General features: G+C 40.0%; 1 protein-coding gene across 1 annotated transcript; it reads right to left on the reverse strand.

Moving 5' to 3' along the window:
* Positions 1-443: 443 nt before the first annotated feature.
* On the reverse strand, positions 444-16,432 carry dctn6 (dynactin subunit 6). The gene is made up of 7 exons (XM_078405693.1): positions 16,315-16,432; positions 12,320-12,384; positions 9,763-9,868; positions 8,004-8,092; positions 5,417-5,464; positions 3,582-3,724; positions 444-1,151 (listed from the first exon to the last, which is right to left on the reverse strand). Exons 1-7 carry the CDS (start codon positions 16,347-16,349, stop codon positions 1,053-1,055), a joined length of 585 nt encoding a protein of 194 aa, XP_078261819.1. The 5' UTR covers positions 16,350-16,432; the 3' UTR covers positions 444-1,052.
* Between the last annotated feature and the right edge of the window lie 2,092 nt (positions 16,433-18,524).

Genomic DNA, 18,524 nt, shown 5'->3' on the forward strand with positions numbered 1-18,524 from the left:
AAGTTACTGAAGATGATGCTGGCACCTGGCTACAAGACAGAGGGTGATCTTGGGTACCAACTTTTAACAGAAGAAGAAATAGAGAATTAAGTTCTTGCTGGTAATAACCATGATGGTGATGATGCTGAAGAACCAGCGGATAACAAACCAAAAGTCTCCGCTTTACGAAATTCAATTGACACAATTATCTCCTATATGACATTGGTGTCATCAGAATGTGATGTGCAGCCTTATTATGAACACTTTCGAGCATTTACAGAAATTATTGTAAAGAAACAGCATCAGCAGGGTAAACAAATGAAACTCAACTTTAGACCAGCTGTTCCGGAAGTTGCTGCCCTTGCCCCTACTGTTAAGCTATCTTCTCCTGATGATTCTCTTGCTGCTGACCCTATCCCTCCTCATTCACCTCAGACTTTTCAATGACCTCAGGATGTTCCATGAAATGTGTTCAAAGTTTATTATGAAGTAGATAACTCATACATTATAAGTACATTCATTCTTCACAATCAAGATGGATACTTTTAGTTTGTGATAATGATTTTCTGCTTGATCAAATTTAAACCAGAAGCATCACTCTGTTGAAAATAGAATCCAGGAGCTAACATTAAATATATTTGTTGAATTGTGGCATTTGAGCTTCTGATTCTTCATAAACATAACTGATAGGGGAGGGTGGAGGAGACTTACTAATTTTATACAATTAATATAAATTATACAATTTTAAGCTGACTTATTTTGTAATGTCCTTTGTAAAGTTACCTTTTTGTCTAAAACAAGACTGCAATATTATCTACATCATTACTTTGAAGGAATAAGGCGAACTAAGTTGTGTACAAAAAACTGACTAAGTTAAATGAAAGCAAACATATTTAACAGTTCGTTATGACTCAATCAATTATATTTTCATTTTAATGCAAAGAATACAGTGTACACTTCAGGAATAATTGTTCCGTGCGATTGTTTCTCCTACTTCCGCAAGGGCTGCTGTTTTTAGGAGACTATTCTACCAAAATAAATTAACTCCTCTGCCGAACTCATTCTGGTCCTTTTCAGCTTTTTATTGGGGTGGAGCATCCCTTCACTGTTTTCTTCAGGTGATGATAATTAGGCAAGATCTTCATAAGGAAATCAAGCTGCAGCGTTTGTGGCTAAAGATAAATTGGACACTCATTAAACATATTCATATCTGGGAAAACAAGCATTAAGTTTCAGAATATAGACATTTTAAAGAGAAATAAAAGCCATTAATTACTGGATGTGATTAATCAATATTTTTTGATGGCGGAAGTGAGAAATGGAAATAATTTACCTGATGCCACTATCTAGCTGCTATTTATATGTAATTCAAGATAAAGTTAACTTGAAAATTAAATGTTACAAACAGTGGAAATTTGAATTATAAAGAACAGAAAATGCAGGAAATACTCAGCAGATAAGGAAGCATCTGTGAACAGGGAAGCATAATTACCATTTCAGATGGTTGATTGTTCATCAGAATTCAAAAAAGTACAAAATCAGCTATTTAAATTGCAGAGAAGGGGCAGAGAGAACAAAAGGAATGTCTGTGATCGGGATGGAGGTCAAGAGAAACAGAGTAAAACAAGGGACAGTGCCAGCAGAGAGGGTGCTGCAAATCAAATTTGACAAGTTAACATTTAAATTGAGAGGTGAACGTGATGACTGGGCGAAAAATGGTGGAACTCTAGCACAAAGAACCCTGCAGTTCTAGAAAATCAAATCTAAGAGTTAATGCTGGAAATATCCAACAGGCCCAGGCAACATCTATGGAGAAAAACTGAGGTAATATTACAACACTGCTTTTGAAATTCGTATCTTCCAGATATACAATTACTCAGATAAAGCTCTGAAGAAGTCTAGACTCGAAACGTCACATGTCCATGTTCTCCAGGGATGCTGCCTGGCCTGCTGAGTTACTACAGCAATTTGTGTCCTTTTGTGTATTAACTAGCATCTGCAGTTCTTGGTCTCTACGTTTGTTTCTGGCCATTCCTATTATATCTATTATCTTTCCTGAATTCGGTTTTACTTTGAGCTCTGCCTTTGGCTGTAATCCAATTTGGAAGGAGAATGGCACAATAAGCTGCTCTCATCCCTCTCAGTACTGTTAATAGTGAACAGATAAAAATCTCTCTCATCACGTGATTAAATTTGATAGACTGTTAAAACTAAGATTTTCAGTTAATAACAGTCAATGGTTGTTAATGCATATTTAAGGGTGTTAATTGTGCATGTCAAAAATGTTGAAAATTTGATCCAGATTTTCTAGTAAGAGCCTCCAACACACGACACTGGCTTTTTATGTAAGACTCCCACAGTCTTGTGAACATATAACTGACAATAGGGTGTGATGTAAATAGCTTCCTTATAGGAGTAAATGGATATTGCCTACAAACTATTAAACCACTTCAGGAAAAAATATTTTATTAAGGTGGAATGAACTATAAAATATACATTTGGGTTAGGGAACCATCTATTCATTTTTGAGGATCCTGCTTGTAAAACAATTATGTAAACATCAGGCCACACCAATTTTGCTTCATAAACCTAGTAAGCAACTGCAGTATTGGACAGCCAATACACCTTTGATAGGATCGTTAAAGAGACTACTGAAAATCATCCAGAAAAAATGGAAAAGATGAGGAAGAATACAACAATAAAAGTATTAGTTCATCCATGGTGGCAGAGGAGACAGTTGACATATATAATTCTTCATTACATACGTGGTAGCAATTGTTCATGAAGGCTGTTGAGAAATTAAGGATAGATGAAACAAGAATGAAGAATCTGAAAATATTTCTTCATTCTTAAAGTTAGGACTATTAGATAAACATGTTGATGCTATAAATAACGACCAGGCACTTGAGGGTAAAGAACTTGCATGTTATAGTGGAAAGCTGTGGAAATGCACCCAGCACAATTGCTACTTCAGCAGAAACAGTGCCTCATATCATTGTTGCTTTGATGCTATGATTTTACTCCTTTATTCCAATAATATAGTTAACGTGCAATGCAAAAAACCTTAGCAAAAATATCAATTTAATGTAGCTTAACTTTTAAGCAAGATCATGGCATCTGGGCAAATAGTTGGCAAAAGTTTCACTGGGTGTAGGAACCCAGTGGTTAAAGAATGGGATAAAAAATTCATACAACCAGAATTCTACCATGGTATGATATAAAAGTGAATTCAATAAATCAGGCAATTTGCAGCCAATGTAAAAATGGTAGTACAGTGGTGCAACTAGTAGAGTATCTGCCTCACATCAGTAGCGAGTCAGGTTCAAACCCAACATCTGTTTGTGTAGAGTTTGCACATTCCTGCAACAGTGTATATTTGCTTGCTCCAATTTCTTCCCACATCCCAATGACATGCTCTAATAGGTTAATTGGCCATTGTAAATTGCCCTTAATGAGCAGGTCAGTGGTCCAATTTAGGAAGAATTTGTGAAAATGTGGGGAGAATAAAATGGAAATGATGTAGTATTGATGCAGATGAGTGGTTGATTTTTTTCCTGGAAAAATAATTGAAATTGTATGAACTAACATTCTCAACATCTTACCTGTGGCCTTTCTGACTGGACTCTTCGCATACAATCAACCCCATAGATAACTGTATTTTCTGGAATAACTTCACAGGAATTTACATGACAGCAGGCTCCAATAATACAGCCACTGGTTAGGATCACATTTCTACCTATATATGCTGAATCAAAAAAAGAATGCTCAAGGTATCTGAAACATAATAAATATCTAAAGAAAATTGCAAAAAAAGCCACAACATTTTAAACAGAAAGGAAGTATTCAAGCTGCAACATCTACTCTCTATGCCTGAGGTATCATTGTTACATCTAATTCAATCAAATTTCTCAGCAAAATTGCAAATAACAAAATCTTTAAATCACACAAAAGAATAAAAATTCAGAAATACACAACAATCAAGAAATGGGAAACAAATGTAGTCACCTCAAATACTTCAAAGATATGCAGGCCGCAAATTAGTCTTAGAAGTGCATAGCATAAGAGAGTCTTTAAAAAAAACTTCCTTTGAGTTTTCATGTTTGAAATCATTAAGTGCTTTATACTGGGGGCTCTATTGTTCCTGTGAAATTGTATGAACTAACATTCTCCCCACCCGAGTCATCGTACTAGTTTTACTGTCGTCTTGTTGAGTTTTTCTGTTTACTTGTTGTCACCTATCCCACAACCTATTGTGTGCCCCACATTTCCTTGATTATCGGTGCTTTTTGCATATCCATTCATTTCTCCTAGGTAGCCTCTATATCTCTTGTTTTCCTTTCCCCTGACTTAGTCTGAAGAAGGGTCTCGACATGAAACAAAACCTATTCCTTTTCTCCAGAGATGCCAAATGACGTGTTGAGTTACCCCAGCTTTTTGTGCCTTCAGTTTAAACTAGCATCCGCAGTTCCTCCCTACACACTTATTAGAATTGCTGTCAACTTGGCAAACTTTCCAAGTTCTTTTCCAAACCCCTTCATTTTCAACGTATTATGTTGCTGTTTTTGCAGTCCTCGCAGTTCACAGATTTTCCGTGATGCCGTGGAACTGTGGCATGTTTCTAATGTCCTTATTTTGGAATATTTAGCTCCATGCCTGTTAATGGTTAATTTATTTTTAATGATCACTGCTTCTTATACCTCAATTTTAATTTTGCTACTCGCATTTCATTTGCTATCCTGCACAAAATCATTAACAGAACTTTTTTTTGTTTTGTTAACAATAGCCACCCAGCTTCTATATCCCGAAGATGCATTTTTCAGACTTTGGGCCTAATATATGTCTATAAATTATTATTCCTTTGCTGTTTTTGACTATTATATTCTTCAGCAAGGATATTTATCTGGTGATTTACCAGATTTTCTTTATTGTAAAATGTTTAATTTTTTCCCTAATATGTTATCGTTCATACATTCAAAATATTGAATGTTTATTCAGCAGTGATGTACAATTTCCAATATTTTGCTTTTATGGAGACATTTTTAAATTCTGATTTTGGGGCTCAGATTATCTGCATTTATTTTAATTGCTGAGTTCAGCAAATTTCACTGGATTATCAGAAATGAGAGCATACAGATTTTGATGCTTGCCCTTTCAATCCAAATATCTGGTCTCACATATGTGTACGGCATTCTAATGATCAAATCAGTAGTTTAAAAAATGTTGCAAAGCACGAATCAATTTTGACGATAAAACATTTTCATTAACATAGCAAGTTACAAATTTCTCGACAAAAATCTCAAGGATAATTGGGCTTATATTCAAAGGCTTATATTCAAACATTCACGTCAATGGTAGGACAAGACAGCTAGTACCAATATTTTTTATTTCAAACTTTTTGATCAAGATTAGTTTTTTTCTTTCTCAAATGTAAACTCACCTTTAGATTCAATTACATTGTTATCTCCAATCTTCAGAGCTTCAAAATCTAATTTAGATACTTAAAGAAAAACAACATTACCATTTGTTTTCTGGTTAATTTTTCTAATTCAAAGATAATGCATCATCCTGAGAGCATGCTAAAGTATTACTCATGGATATCTTCCCTCCCTCCAGCTCTTCATAAGTTCATAAATTCTAGAGGCAGAATTAGGCCATTTGGCCCATCAAGTCTACTCCAACATTCAATCATGGCTGATCAATCTTTCCCTCTCAACCCCATTCTCCTGCCTTCGCTCCATAACCCCTGACACCCTTACTAATCACAAATCTGTCAATCTCCGCCTTAACAATATCCATCGACTTGGCCTCCACGGCCATCTGTGGCAATGAATTCCACAGATTCACCACCCTCTGACTAAAGAAATTCCTTCTCATTTCCTTTCTAAAGGTACATCGTTTCATTCTGAGGCTATGGCCTCTGGTCCTAGACTCTCCCACTAGTAGAAACATCCTCTCCATATTCACTCTATCCAGGCCTTTTACTAATCGGTAAGTTTCAATGAGGATCCCCCCTCATCCTTAGATATCCGCATCTTAGATTTGAAGCAAAATTATCATTACTACAAAAGCCACTTCCATGTACAGTAATCACAATAAGAATTCAGACCATATTTTTAAAGACTATTGAGCTGATCTCCATGTTATACGGGAATTATTGCTTGCATCAAAAAATATTTGTTATACGGGAATTATTGCTAGCATCAGAATTGGAAAAACCTATGAAGCATTTGGACAAACAATAAAAAATTATAAACTCAAAAAAGCAGTTAGCAACAAACCAACCCACTGCTAACCTAAAGAAAGCTTTTATTTTGCAAATCACCCCTCACGAGTTTTTGCTGCAAAATCCCAACAGCAAGACACTGGCAGAACATGCTTAAATGTGCTCTGCCCACAAGCTGGAAGAAAATAATTTAACAATTTGTTAAACCCATATCTGCAAGCTTAAACTTGATGAGAAAATCAATTTTCCTTGTTTTTGTTGACATTCTTGGTGTAATGCTGCTTATATAGTAGCAATTTGGGTTATCTAGCTCTTCCTTTAGAGTTTATGTTCAAAAGAAACACTGGCATGATTGTATGGCCAGATGTATTAACAAAACTGAGTTTAAAACACAATGAAACACCAGGTTGGCAGAAAGTTGCAAGCTTGTGGTACCTATGGTTATCGTCTGTGCGTAGAACACTGCATTGCTTGCAGGAACCACTCGGCATGCTAACTTTAACAAAAGGATGTCAAACTTATTATTGTATCTGTTATTTACATAAAACCAAGGATCCAACCACTAGGTTATTGATCCTGATTGGAAATAAAATCTAAGAAAAACAGAAAGTGGCGGGTTTCTTGATAGCGTGTCTATGATGTCAGTTTTAGTCTCCTAATTTGAGGAAGGACATCCTTGCTATTGAGGCAGTGCAACGTAGGTTACTCCCTGGGATGGCGGGACTGTCGTATGAGGAAAGTTTGGAAAGACTGGGCTTGTATTCACTGGAGTTTAGAAGGTTGAGAGGGGATCTTATAGAGACGTATAAAATTAGAAAAGGTCTGGACAAGCTAGAGCAGGAAAAATGTTCCCAGTGTTGGGGGAGTCCAGAACAGGGGCCACAGTCTAAAAATAAAGGGGAGGCCATTTAAAACTGAGGTGAGAAAAAGCTTTTTCACCCAGAGAGTTGTGAATTTGTGGAATTCTCTCCCACAGAAGGCAGTGGAGGCCAATTCACTGGATGAATTTAAAAGAGTTAGATAAAGCTCTTGGGGCTAGTGGGATCAAGGGGTACGGGGAGAAGGTAGGCACAGGTTACTGATTGTGGATGATCAGCCATGATCACAATGAATGACGATGCTGGCTCAAAGGGCTAAATGGCCTCCTCCTGCACCTATTTTCTATGTTTCTATGTCATAATTCACAATATAAGTGTTTGTTGTTGCTTTGACATCACCAATTGGGAAGGAATTTGTCCCAGTTACAAATATTCTGACTATATCAAGCAATCAAGAATTTTGATTACAAAAAGAGATTAAAGGAGCGACAGAGCTGAAAAAAATAACAAAAGAGTTCAAGTTGAAAATAAAGAATCTTGTTATAGAGCTGTAGATAACATTAATTTTACTATTTTAACCAGATTATAATAATAAAATATATTTAAGTTAATTCAATTACAGCTCAGATAGACACAAAGTGCTGGAATAACTCAGCAGGTCAAACAGTATTTCTGGAGAAAAAGGATGGGTCTTTCAGCCTGAAGAAGGGTCCCGACCCCGAAACATCACCAGAGATGCTGCCTGACCTACTGAGTTACTCCTGCACTTTATTTCTATCTGCGGCATAAATCAGCATCTGCCGCGTTCCTTTCTACTCAATTACAGCTCAGCTGGAAACAGACACATCAAACAATTCCTGATTTTGCTTATGGCATTGGAAACCACATCGTCTGAGGAACATGAATTCCTAGAACTCACCTGAAGGTTAATAATAATAATTTCAAAGCAAATCCAATTGAGAATTATTTACAAGAAAGGATACGACACCCAACTTCAAATACATTATTTGTTCCAATGTTCATAACTTTAGGTTCAATATCTTCCTTTTGAGGCACGAGATTTTCTGGATAGCTGGAAAAAAACAACAACCTGTAATTTGTATTTAAAATAGAACGCCAGATCTTGTCTCAGAGGATAATGGCAATTTTTATTGTTGCACGGTTAAGATTGAAATTGCTCTCCACCAATGTGCAAGGATTGGAACAGCAGAAAGCTCAACAAGGAAAAGAACAAAAAAACAGGCACAAAGTCATTTTATACAATGCTCAGAGTTAGGGGTTGTCTGAAGTTGCAGTTAAATTTAAGGTGTAAGGAAGTTTTCAGATTTGGAAAGAGAAATTAAGAGGTTTAGGATGAGTTTTGCAGAGTTTTTGCAGAAATTTCTTCCAATTAAATGCTGGTTAGATTGTTTTAGGTCCCAATCACAAGTCCTGTTCCTACCTGACTTCATTCGTCAATTTCTGGAGTAACTGTCTAAAATGAATCACATTGTTTGCAATCCATGTTCTATCTATCCAAAGATTGGTTGTGCCCCTCTTATCCTCCCCATCATCAAGTTAACCCACTTTTACTACTGTGACAATGCTCAGCTCCTTTTCGCTACCTCCAACGGGATCCTAACACTAGGCACATCTTCCCATCTCCATCCCTTCCCACCCAAACCACCCCCTCCCCAGGAAGGTTCCCCTGCAACCACAGATGTAACACCTGTTCCTATACCTCCTCCCTCGACTCTGTCCAGGGACCCCGACAGTCCTTTCAGGTAAGGCAGAGGTTCACTTGCACCTCCTCCAACCTCATCTACTGTATCCATTGTTCAAGATGTGGACTCTTATACATTGGCGAGACCAAACGTAAACTGGGCGATTGTTTCGCTGAACACCTTCGCTCAGTCTGCATGCACCTACATGATCTCCTGTTTGCTAAACACTTTAATTCTCCTTCCCATTCCCACACAGACGTTTCGGTCCCAGGTATCCGCCATTGTCAGAGTGACGCTAAACACAAATTGGAAGAACAGCATCTCGTATTTCACTTGGGCAGCTTACAGCCCAGTGGTATGAATATTGATTTCTCTAACTTCATGTAACCAAGGCATTCCCTCTCTATCCCTCCACCACCAAAGTGGCACTAGCTTCACGTTTTCACCCAACAAACAGCTAGCAATGCCCTGTTTCCTTTATCATCATTATTTTTTTGCATATCTTTCATTCATTATTCTTTATCTCTCTACATCATCATCTATATCTCTCGTTACCCGTATCCCTAATTCGTCTGAAGAAGGGTCTCGACCCGAAACATCACCCATTTCTTCTCTCCGGAGATGCTGCCTGTCCCGCTGAGTTACTCCAGCTTTTTGTGTCCATCATACAATTGGATATCTGATGGTGAAACCATTTGTAACATACACTTGACTATTTAAGTTTATACTTCCAGCTAGCCCTCACTTTTTAACCTCCATAAACATGAGTTCCTTCAAAACTCAGCTACTCATCACATAAGATGTACCAAGTCTCATTCACTCATCAGCATTTTATTTGCTTTTGTACACTTGCTTCTAGTTAATCAGTAACTCTTTCTTCGAAAGTGTCACGCGTGTTTTCAAATTCCAATAGGCCTCATCTCTCTCGTTCTTCCCAATGTGTAAGTTGATAGTTACAGAAGAACATGAATAATTTTTCTGTTACATCTCTGAAATTTTTATTTACGAATACCTGCTTAGCATTTGGTCTCACGCGTACCTGTTAATAATAAATGCTTGTTCTTCAATCAAGTTCCCTTCTCCGATGACGATTGGTCCTGCTTCTGCGATAATGCGAGCCTTAGGATGAACTACTGTCCTAGGACCTAAAGAAAACTGCATTTCACCATCATGATACACCATACAGGGAAATAAATAGTTTTATTCTATGAAATGGATGTGTTCTGTCAAATGTATAAAATTGAAATTAAAATCCGAGCATAAAATCTTTTGTTCTAATTAAACTTGCCCAACCAAGGGAAGTGACTTGACATATCCTCAAAGGATTAAAGCCCTTAAAAGAAAACAGGATATTTTGAAATTTGAATTGCCAATTTTAAAATAAATCAAGTTAATTCAAGGAGGAAAAAAAAAAGATATTTATGTATTATATGTTAAGTACCAGGCACTTAATTGTTTTGAACAATTTTAACTGTTCATTCAGATTTCCTGCACCAGTTTTGTTTTTGGCTTTTTAAGTTGTTTGTGTCCAGAAACTTTGATTAAAAAATCAATTTTGTTTCCTTGTGTAGAAACAAGGAATTTTTCATTAGACATTGAAATTGCTCTTGGGTACATTCACGTTGCTCCAGGATACAGAGAAATAAAGAACTGCAAAAAAATAAACAAAGTGCTGGAGTAACTCAGCGGGGTCAGCAGCATCTCCACGTTAGCTCTTTTATGTCAATTTCCAAAGTAACTTTTATGTGGTTGTCTGGTTACTTATGTAAATATATTACAATTAATTCAGCCCAAGTAATACAACTAGTGTTCACGAATTCACCAACTGTTTCATATCCAATTCAAGTTACGGAAACACGATTTATAGCAGAACGACCTCATCCTTAACAAAATGATCATCTTTAATGCCAGCAAGACCTCTGTCCTCGTCAAAGGAGCTGCTGTGGAGATGGTCCACAGCTTTGAATTCTTAAGCATGCATAGCATTGCTATGGATCATAAGCATCACATCACTAGCAACTGGTATGTTGGCATTCATAACGAGAGGATTTGAGTAAAGAAGCAAAGAGGTCCTTCTGCAGTCTCTATAGGGCCCTGGTGAAACCACATCTGGAGTATTGTGTGCAGTTTTGGTCTCCTAATTTGAGGAAGGACATCCTTGCTGTTGATGCAGTGCAGCGTAGGTTCACGAGGTTAATCCCTGGGATGGCGGGACTGTCATATGAGGAAAGATTGGAAATACTGGGCTTGTATTCACTGGAGTTTAGAAGGATGAGAGGGGATCATAGAGACGTAGAAAATTATAAAAGGACTGGAGAAGCTAGATGCAGGAAAAATGTTCCCAATGTTGGGGGAGTCCAGAACCAGGGGCCACTGTCTTAGAATAAAGGGGAGGCCATTTAAAACTGAGGTGAGAAGAAACTTTTTCACCCAGAGAGTTGTGAATTTGTGGAATTCTCTGCCACAGAAGGCAGTGGAGGCCAATTCACTGGATGAATTTAAAAGAGAGTTAGATAGAGCTCTAGTGGCCAGAGGAATCAAGGGATATGGGGAGAAGGCAGCAGGCACGGGTTACTGATTGTGGATGATCAGCCATGATCACAATGAATGGCGGTGCTGGCTCGAAGGGCCAAATCGCCTCCTCCTGCACCTATTTTCTATATTTCTAGCCTAATCTGATCCCTCCACACTGATAGAGTTATTCAACATGTCCATAATGATATTCTCAAACCGTTTACTCTGTGATGAACAAAAGTTCATGACACTAATTCCTTATCAAGACAAATTTCAAGTCTGCCTTTGCAAATTTTTCAAAACCTGTGTCCGGGATGGTGGGTGTCCAAAATGAGCAGATCTTGATAACACAAAGAAGTGTGTGCAAAAAGCTGCTCTGATTGGGAAATGAAAGGGGATGGTTGCTTATATGTTTGTGTTACACATTGGAATTAATGGATATTTTTCTCCAAAGAATATTTGAAGGATAAAGGAACTACAAGCAGATTGCAGAAAGCATAACTATAGACTGGATTTTCAATGTTAAACTTACCCACAGCCTAAGGCATTAGTGGTTCATTTCACCTGAATAGATGAACCACCAGAAAAGCAATAGCCTTTGCAGAATGTTTCAGACACAGGAAATATGAACAGGAGTCGTCCACGTAATCTCTTCCGTCTGCTCCACCTTTCAATAAGACCATGTCCAATGTGATCTTAGACCCAACCTCCCTTTTCTTCCACTTCCCAATAACTCTTGACACTGGACATCATGTAACAGATGTACAGCTTCCAGGCAGAACAGGGCATATTGGATGGCAGCTTAGAGATTTGCACAATTTAACTGCATGCAGTTGTTGAAAATAGCATTCTGAATTAAACCTAAATAAACGCCATCAGACTGATTGTTATTTTAGCAGCAAAATGCAACCCAGATATCACAAGGGAGCCATGAATTACATGGTAATGTTATAGATAAATTAAATGTTGTGGAATTTAAGCTATTTCGGTGACAGTTGTTGCAGCTCCTGCATAATACTGATTAAACTGAAATTTCCTACAATTAACCATCCCAAAAATCAACATATTTAAACATTACTTACCAATAGTTACATCTCCCCTGATTTCACTTTCAACGCAAACAACAGCTCCAGCTGCAATTTTAACACTGTAGAGAATATATCTTGTTAGTGAAGAATATATGGTGTAATTAAAAACAGCTTCCATATCATACTATTAAGGAATTATGCCGATTATAGAATTCCTCAAAGCTACAAGCTACAAGTCTGAAGAAGGGTCACGACCCAAAACGTCACACATTCCTTCTATCCAGAGATGCTGTCTGAGTTACTCCAGCATTTTGTGTCTATATTCCGTGTAAACCAGCATTTGCACTTCCTTCCTCCACAAGCTCTCAAGCTTTCTCTATCAGACAGGAACCATTTTCATCAGGGAGAAATTTCTGGTACAATTAATTAAGATTGATTTTATGTATAAAAGGGGAAAAGAGTAACTCGAGAGAGAATAGGCTCACTCAGAAACCAAAGTGGCCATCTATATCTGAAGTCGTACGAAATGGGCAATATTCTTCAATGAATATTTCTCCTCTGTGTTTACTGCGAAGACATGGAGACTAAGGAACTTCAGTTAATGGAGATGTTTTGAGGACAGTCTTTATTACAGTCAGAGGTGCTGGATATCCTATGGAGGTAGATAAATCTCCCAGGCCTGATCAGATATATCCAAGGACACTGTGGGAAGCTAGAGAAAAAATTGCAAGAACCCTGGCTGAGATATACCAATCATCATGAGGCACCGTCGAGGTGCCTGACAACCAGAGTGTAGCTCGTGCTATGCCTTCAACGAAAAACATGAGTAGTATAGATCAGTAGACCTAACATAAGTGGTAAGCACATTACTGGAGAGGAATCTGAGCGATAGGATATACATGCATTTGGCTAAAGAGCAGATGATTACAGATGGTCAGCATGGTTTTGCATGTGGGAGATCATGTTTCACAAATTTGATTTTAGTTTTTTGAAATAACCAAGATGATTGAAGAGGACAGGGCTGGAGACATAGTCTCTATGGACTTCATCATGGTAGGCTGCTTTGTAAAGTTAGATCCAGGACGAGGTATCTAATTGAATAGGGAATTATTTTGTGGTAGGAAGGTTATTTTTCGGACTGGAGGCCTGTGACTAGTGGTATGCTTCATGGATCAGTGCTGAGCCCATTGTTGTTTGCCATCTATATCAACGATTTGGATGAGAATGTACACAGCATAATTAGAACGTTTCAGATGACACTAAAATAGGTGATATCGCAGTCACTTTCACTTGGACCATCTCCGACAATTCCCTCCCCTTTCTTGATCTCACTGTCTCCATCACAGGAGATAGACTATCGACTGACGTCTATTACAAACACACTGTCTCTCACAACTATCTCAACTACACTGCTCCCCACCCTGCTTCCTGCAAAGACTCTATTCCCTACTCCCAATTCCTCCGTTTACACCGCATCTGTGCCCATGATGAGGTATTCCATACCAGGACATCTGAGATGTCCTCATTCTTTAGGGAATGGGGGTTCCCCTCTCTCATCATAGATGAGGCCATCACTCGTGTCTCCTCGGTACCCCGCAGCTCCGCCCTAGCTTCCCCCTCGTCACAACAGACAGAGCCCCCTAGTGCTTACCTTTTATCCCATCAGCCGTCACATATCATATCATATCATATATATACAGCGCGGAAACAGGCCTTTTCGGCCCACCAAGTCCGCGCCGCCCAGTGATCCCTGCACACTAACACTATTAACACTATCCTACACACACTAGGGACATTTTTTATTTTTACATTTACCCAGCCAATTAACCTACATACACCACATACACCACATAATCCTGCCATTTTCGCCACCTCCAACGAGATCCCAACACTAGTCACATCTTCCCATCTCCACCCCTTTCTGCCTTCCCTGGTTAACTCATCCCTTCCCACCCAAACCACCCCTCCCCAGGTATCCTCCATTGTCAGAATGAAGCGAAACGCAAATTAGAAGAACAGCGTCTCATATTTCGCTTGGGCAACTTACAGCCCAGTGGTATATTGATTTCTCTAACTTCAAGTAACCCTGGCATTCCCTCTCTCTCTATCCCTCCCCCACCCGAATTGCACCAGCTTCTTGTTTTCACACAACAGCTAACAATGCCTGTTTCCTTTATCATTGTTACTTTTTTTGCATATCTTTCATTCATTGTTCTTTATCTCTCTACTTCATGATCTATATCTCTCATTTAACCATTTCCCTAACTAGTCTGAAGAAGGGTCTCGACCCGAAACGTCACCCATTCCTTCTCTCCAGTGATGCTGCTTGTCCCGCTGAGTTACTCCAGCTTTTTGTCTATCGTCGTAGACAATGAAGATGGTTATCAAGTGAGATCTTGATCAACTGGGCCAGCGGGTTGAGGAATAGTTAACGGAGTTTAATTCAGATAAGTATGAGGTATTGCATTTGGGAAGTCAAATCAGGGTCAGGGCCGTAGGGCCCTGGGGAATATATAGAGCAAAGAGATCTAGGAATACATACGTCCCTGAAAACAGTAAGTTAGACAGGGTGAAGAAGGCTTTTGGCATTAGACATTGGCTGAAAGGCAATTAGACGTTGCCAGAACTCAGGAACATGAGCCATAGAGAGAGGTTGAGGACTCTATTCCTTGGAGCGCATGAAGCTGAGAGGTGATCATATCGAAGTGTATAAAATCATGAGGGGAATAGACAGGGTGAATGTACAGTCTTTTTCGCAGAATAAGAACTAGAGGGCATAGGTTTAAGGTGAGAGAGGAAAGATTTAATAGGAACCTGAGGGACAACTTAGTCATCCAGAGGGTGGTGGGTGTATGGAATGATCTGCCACAGGAAGTAGTTGAAGCAGATACATTAACAACATTTAAAATGCATTTGGATAGGTACATGGATGGGAAAGGTAGAGAGGGATATGGGTCAAACACAGGCAAATGAAACTAGTTAGTTGGGGCTTCTTAATCAGCATGGATTCGTTTCTGCATTTTATGACTACGATATGGAGTGGAGATGCAAGGGAAAGAAGATCACTTAGTTCTTATCCACCTCTTGGTCTCGACCAGAAAACAGTTAATTTCTACAAACACATTGATAATACCAGATTGTGTGTTTTCATAAAACTGCATGTTGTATATGCAGAAAGTGATGTATGAATGCAAAGAATAACTTTGGTCTATTTGTGAAGCATTAATAATCTGTAGCAGTGACAAAAGTAGGTGTGATATTAATGATAGGAGTGTAGCTAATGCTTTATGAATTAGACACTAAAGACTGCAGACTGCAGATGCTGGTATCTGGCACAAATAAAAACAAACTGCTGGAGAAACTCCACAGATCCAGCAGCATTTGTGAAGGGAAATGGACAGTTCTTCCTCTGGACCCTTCCTCAGTCCAAGTGAGGTCTCACCAATATCATGCAGTTACAACATGACGTCCCAATTCTTGCACTGATGAAGGCAAGCATAGCCAACGCCTCCTTCGCCACTCTAACTGTGCCACCAGTGTCAAGAAACTGAACCCGTGCATCATCGGGCCCTATAATTTACTGTTTTGATTTTCATTGATTGTAAAAATAGATTACTGCTTGTCTAATAAATAAGAAAACGCTGGCTGGACACAAATTTCCAGACAAGAAACAGATTTTCTCAATGTACATGTAGACTGCACATCTATTTTTGTGTCAATCACTGTGCATGTAGACTGCTACCTTTAGTTTCATTGGTTGCTCGTGAAGGCTGTGGACATTCTTGAGCTTAAGCAAAGTGCAAGAAGATTTCTGAACAACATTACTACAGTTTGAGTGCTATTCAAGTATCTTTCGGCAGTTCTCGGCCACTGACAGCTGTAACACGGGCCCATCAACTCACGGGCCTCTTCTCCAAGCCTGTGCCGATCTGAACCCTCCGACAATACGGATACCCGGCCCTCCTTCCACAACCGTGCTAGTTCAATGATTCAACGTCTGATGTTTCTAGCCAGGTTGCCGCCTGGGTCGCCGTTCCCCTTTCCTTTACCTTTTCTGTATTAACCGCCCGGAGCCACTCTCCATGTCGCCGCTCCCCGCCGCCAGCGCGCGTGCGCGGACCCGGACCCGCGCGACCACACGACGCGTCAGAGCCGGAGCGGCGGCGGTTGGTGCGCACGCGCAGTCGGGTGTCGGTGCGCAGGGAGGAACTGCAGGTGCTGGTTTACTCTGAAGATAAACACAAAGTGCTGGAGTAACTCAGCGGGACAGGGGGCGCCACATCAATACCTTGACTACAGATCAATTGGAATGGCCGACAATCGCCGAGATAGAGAAGAATGCATCTTCTTTTACCCAAAGGAGGGGAATTAAGAACCAGAGGACAAGTTTAAAATGAGAGGGGAAAGATTTCATAGAAACCCGAGGAACATTTTCACACGGGCGGTGGGGGATAGATGTAACGAGCTGCCAGAGGAGGTAGTTATTATAACAACATTTAAAAGACATTTGGACAGGCTGGTGGATAGGAAAGGCATTGGATGGACAGGATATCGGCCAAACACACGGAGGTGAGACCAGCATCTTAGTCGACATGGACAACGTGGGCCAAAGGGCCTGTGTTCATGCTGTATGATTGATTGACTATATGACTCTAAGAGGTGAACAGTGGAGGATATGGAAGAGGACGTAATTAGGCACACCAACTCTGTTATAACCCGTGTTATATTCCACTTGTAATGCTGAGAATACCCTCAAATTCATGGTGTACAATACAAAATGTCAAAAGTATAGTCATTGATGTAACAGTAAAGTACAGATTGAAGGTGGAATAGTGGAAAGAGCCGGGCCAGTATGGAGGGGGAGGAGAAGAGACAAGTCAATAGACAATAGACAATAGGTGCAGGAGTAGGCCATTCAGCCCTTCGAGCCAGCACCGCCATTCAATGCGATCATGGCTGATCACTCTCAATCAGTACCCCGTTCCTGCTTTCTCCCCATACCCCCTCACTCCGCTATCCTTAAGAGCTCTATCCAGCTCTCTCTTGAAAGCATCCAACGAACTGGCCTCCACTGCCTTCTGAGGCAGAGAATTCCACACCTTCACCACCCTCTGACTGAAAAAGTTCTTCCTTATCTCCGTTCTAAATGGCCTACCCCTTATTCTTAAACTGTGGCCCCTTGTTCTGGACTCCCCCAACATTGGGAACATGTTATCTGCCTCTAATGTGTCCAATCCCCTAATTCATCATCATCATCATATATCTACAGCCGGAAACAGGCCTTTTCGGCCCTCCAAGTCCGTGCCGCCCAGTGATCCCCGTACATTAACACTATCCTACACCCACTAGGGACAATTTTTACATTTACCCAGCCAATTAACCTACATACCTGTACGTCTTTGGAGTGTGGGAGGAAACCGAAGATCTCGGAGAAAACCCACGCAGGTCACGGGGAGAACGTACAAACTCCTTACAGTGCAGCACCCGTAGTCAGGATCGAACCTGTGTCTCCGGCGCTGCATTCGCTGTAAAGCAGCAACTCTACCGCTGCGCTACCGTGCCGCCCATAATACCGTGAATTATCTTATATGTTTCAATAAGATCCCCCCTCATCCTTCTAAATTCCAGTGTATACAAGCCCAATCGCTCCAGCCTTTCAACATACGACAGTCCCGCCATTCCGGGAATTAACCTAGTGAACCTACGCTGCACGCCCTCCATAGCAAGAATATCCTTCCTCAAATTTGGAGACCAAAACTGCACACAGTACTCCAGGTGCGGTCTCACCAGGGCCCGGTACAACTGTAGAAGGACCTCTTTGCTCCTATACTCAACTCCTCTTGTTACGAAGGCCAACATTCCATTGGCTTTCTTCACTGCCTGCTGTACCTGCATGCTTCCTTTCATTGACTGATGCACTAGGACACCCAGATCTCGTTGTACTCCCCCTCCTCCTAACTTGACACCATTCAGATAATAATCTGCCTTTCTATTCTTACTTCCAAAGTGAATAACCTCACACTTATCTACATTAAACTGCATCTGCCATGTATCCGCCCACTCACACAACCTGTCCAAGTCACCCTGCAGCCTTATTGCATCTTCCTCACAATTCACACTACCCCCCAACTTAGTATCATCTGCAAATTTGCTAATGGTACTTTTAATCCCTTCGTCTAAGTCATTAATGTATATCGTAAATAGCTGGGGTCCCAGCACCGAACCTTGCGGTACCCCACTGGTCACTGCCTGCCATTCC

Source organism: Rhinoraja longicauda, chromosome 1, assembly GCF_053455715.1.
Source record: "Rhinoraja longicauda isolate Sanriku21f chromosome 1, sRhiLon1.1, whole genome shotgun sequence".
NCBI classification, from domain to species: Eukaryota; Metazoa; Chordata; class Chondrichthyes; order Rajiformes; family Arhynchobatidae; genus Rhinoraja; species Rhinoraja longicauda.

Coding starts and splice junctions, on each gene's coding strand:
- dctn6 (XM_078405693.1), bottom strand. CDS start 16,349: ATGGAGAGTGGCTCCGGGCGGTTAATACAGAAAAG. Junction 9,869..12,319: donor CAGGGGAGATGTAACTATTG/GTAAGTAATGTT, acceptor AGTTTTCTTTAG/GTCCTAGGACAGTAGTTCAT. Junction 5,465..8,003: donor TGTATTTGAAGTTGGGTGTC/GTATCCTTTCTT, acceptor TATCTAAATTAG/ATTTTGAAGCTCTGAAGATT.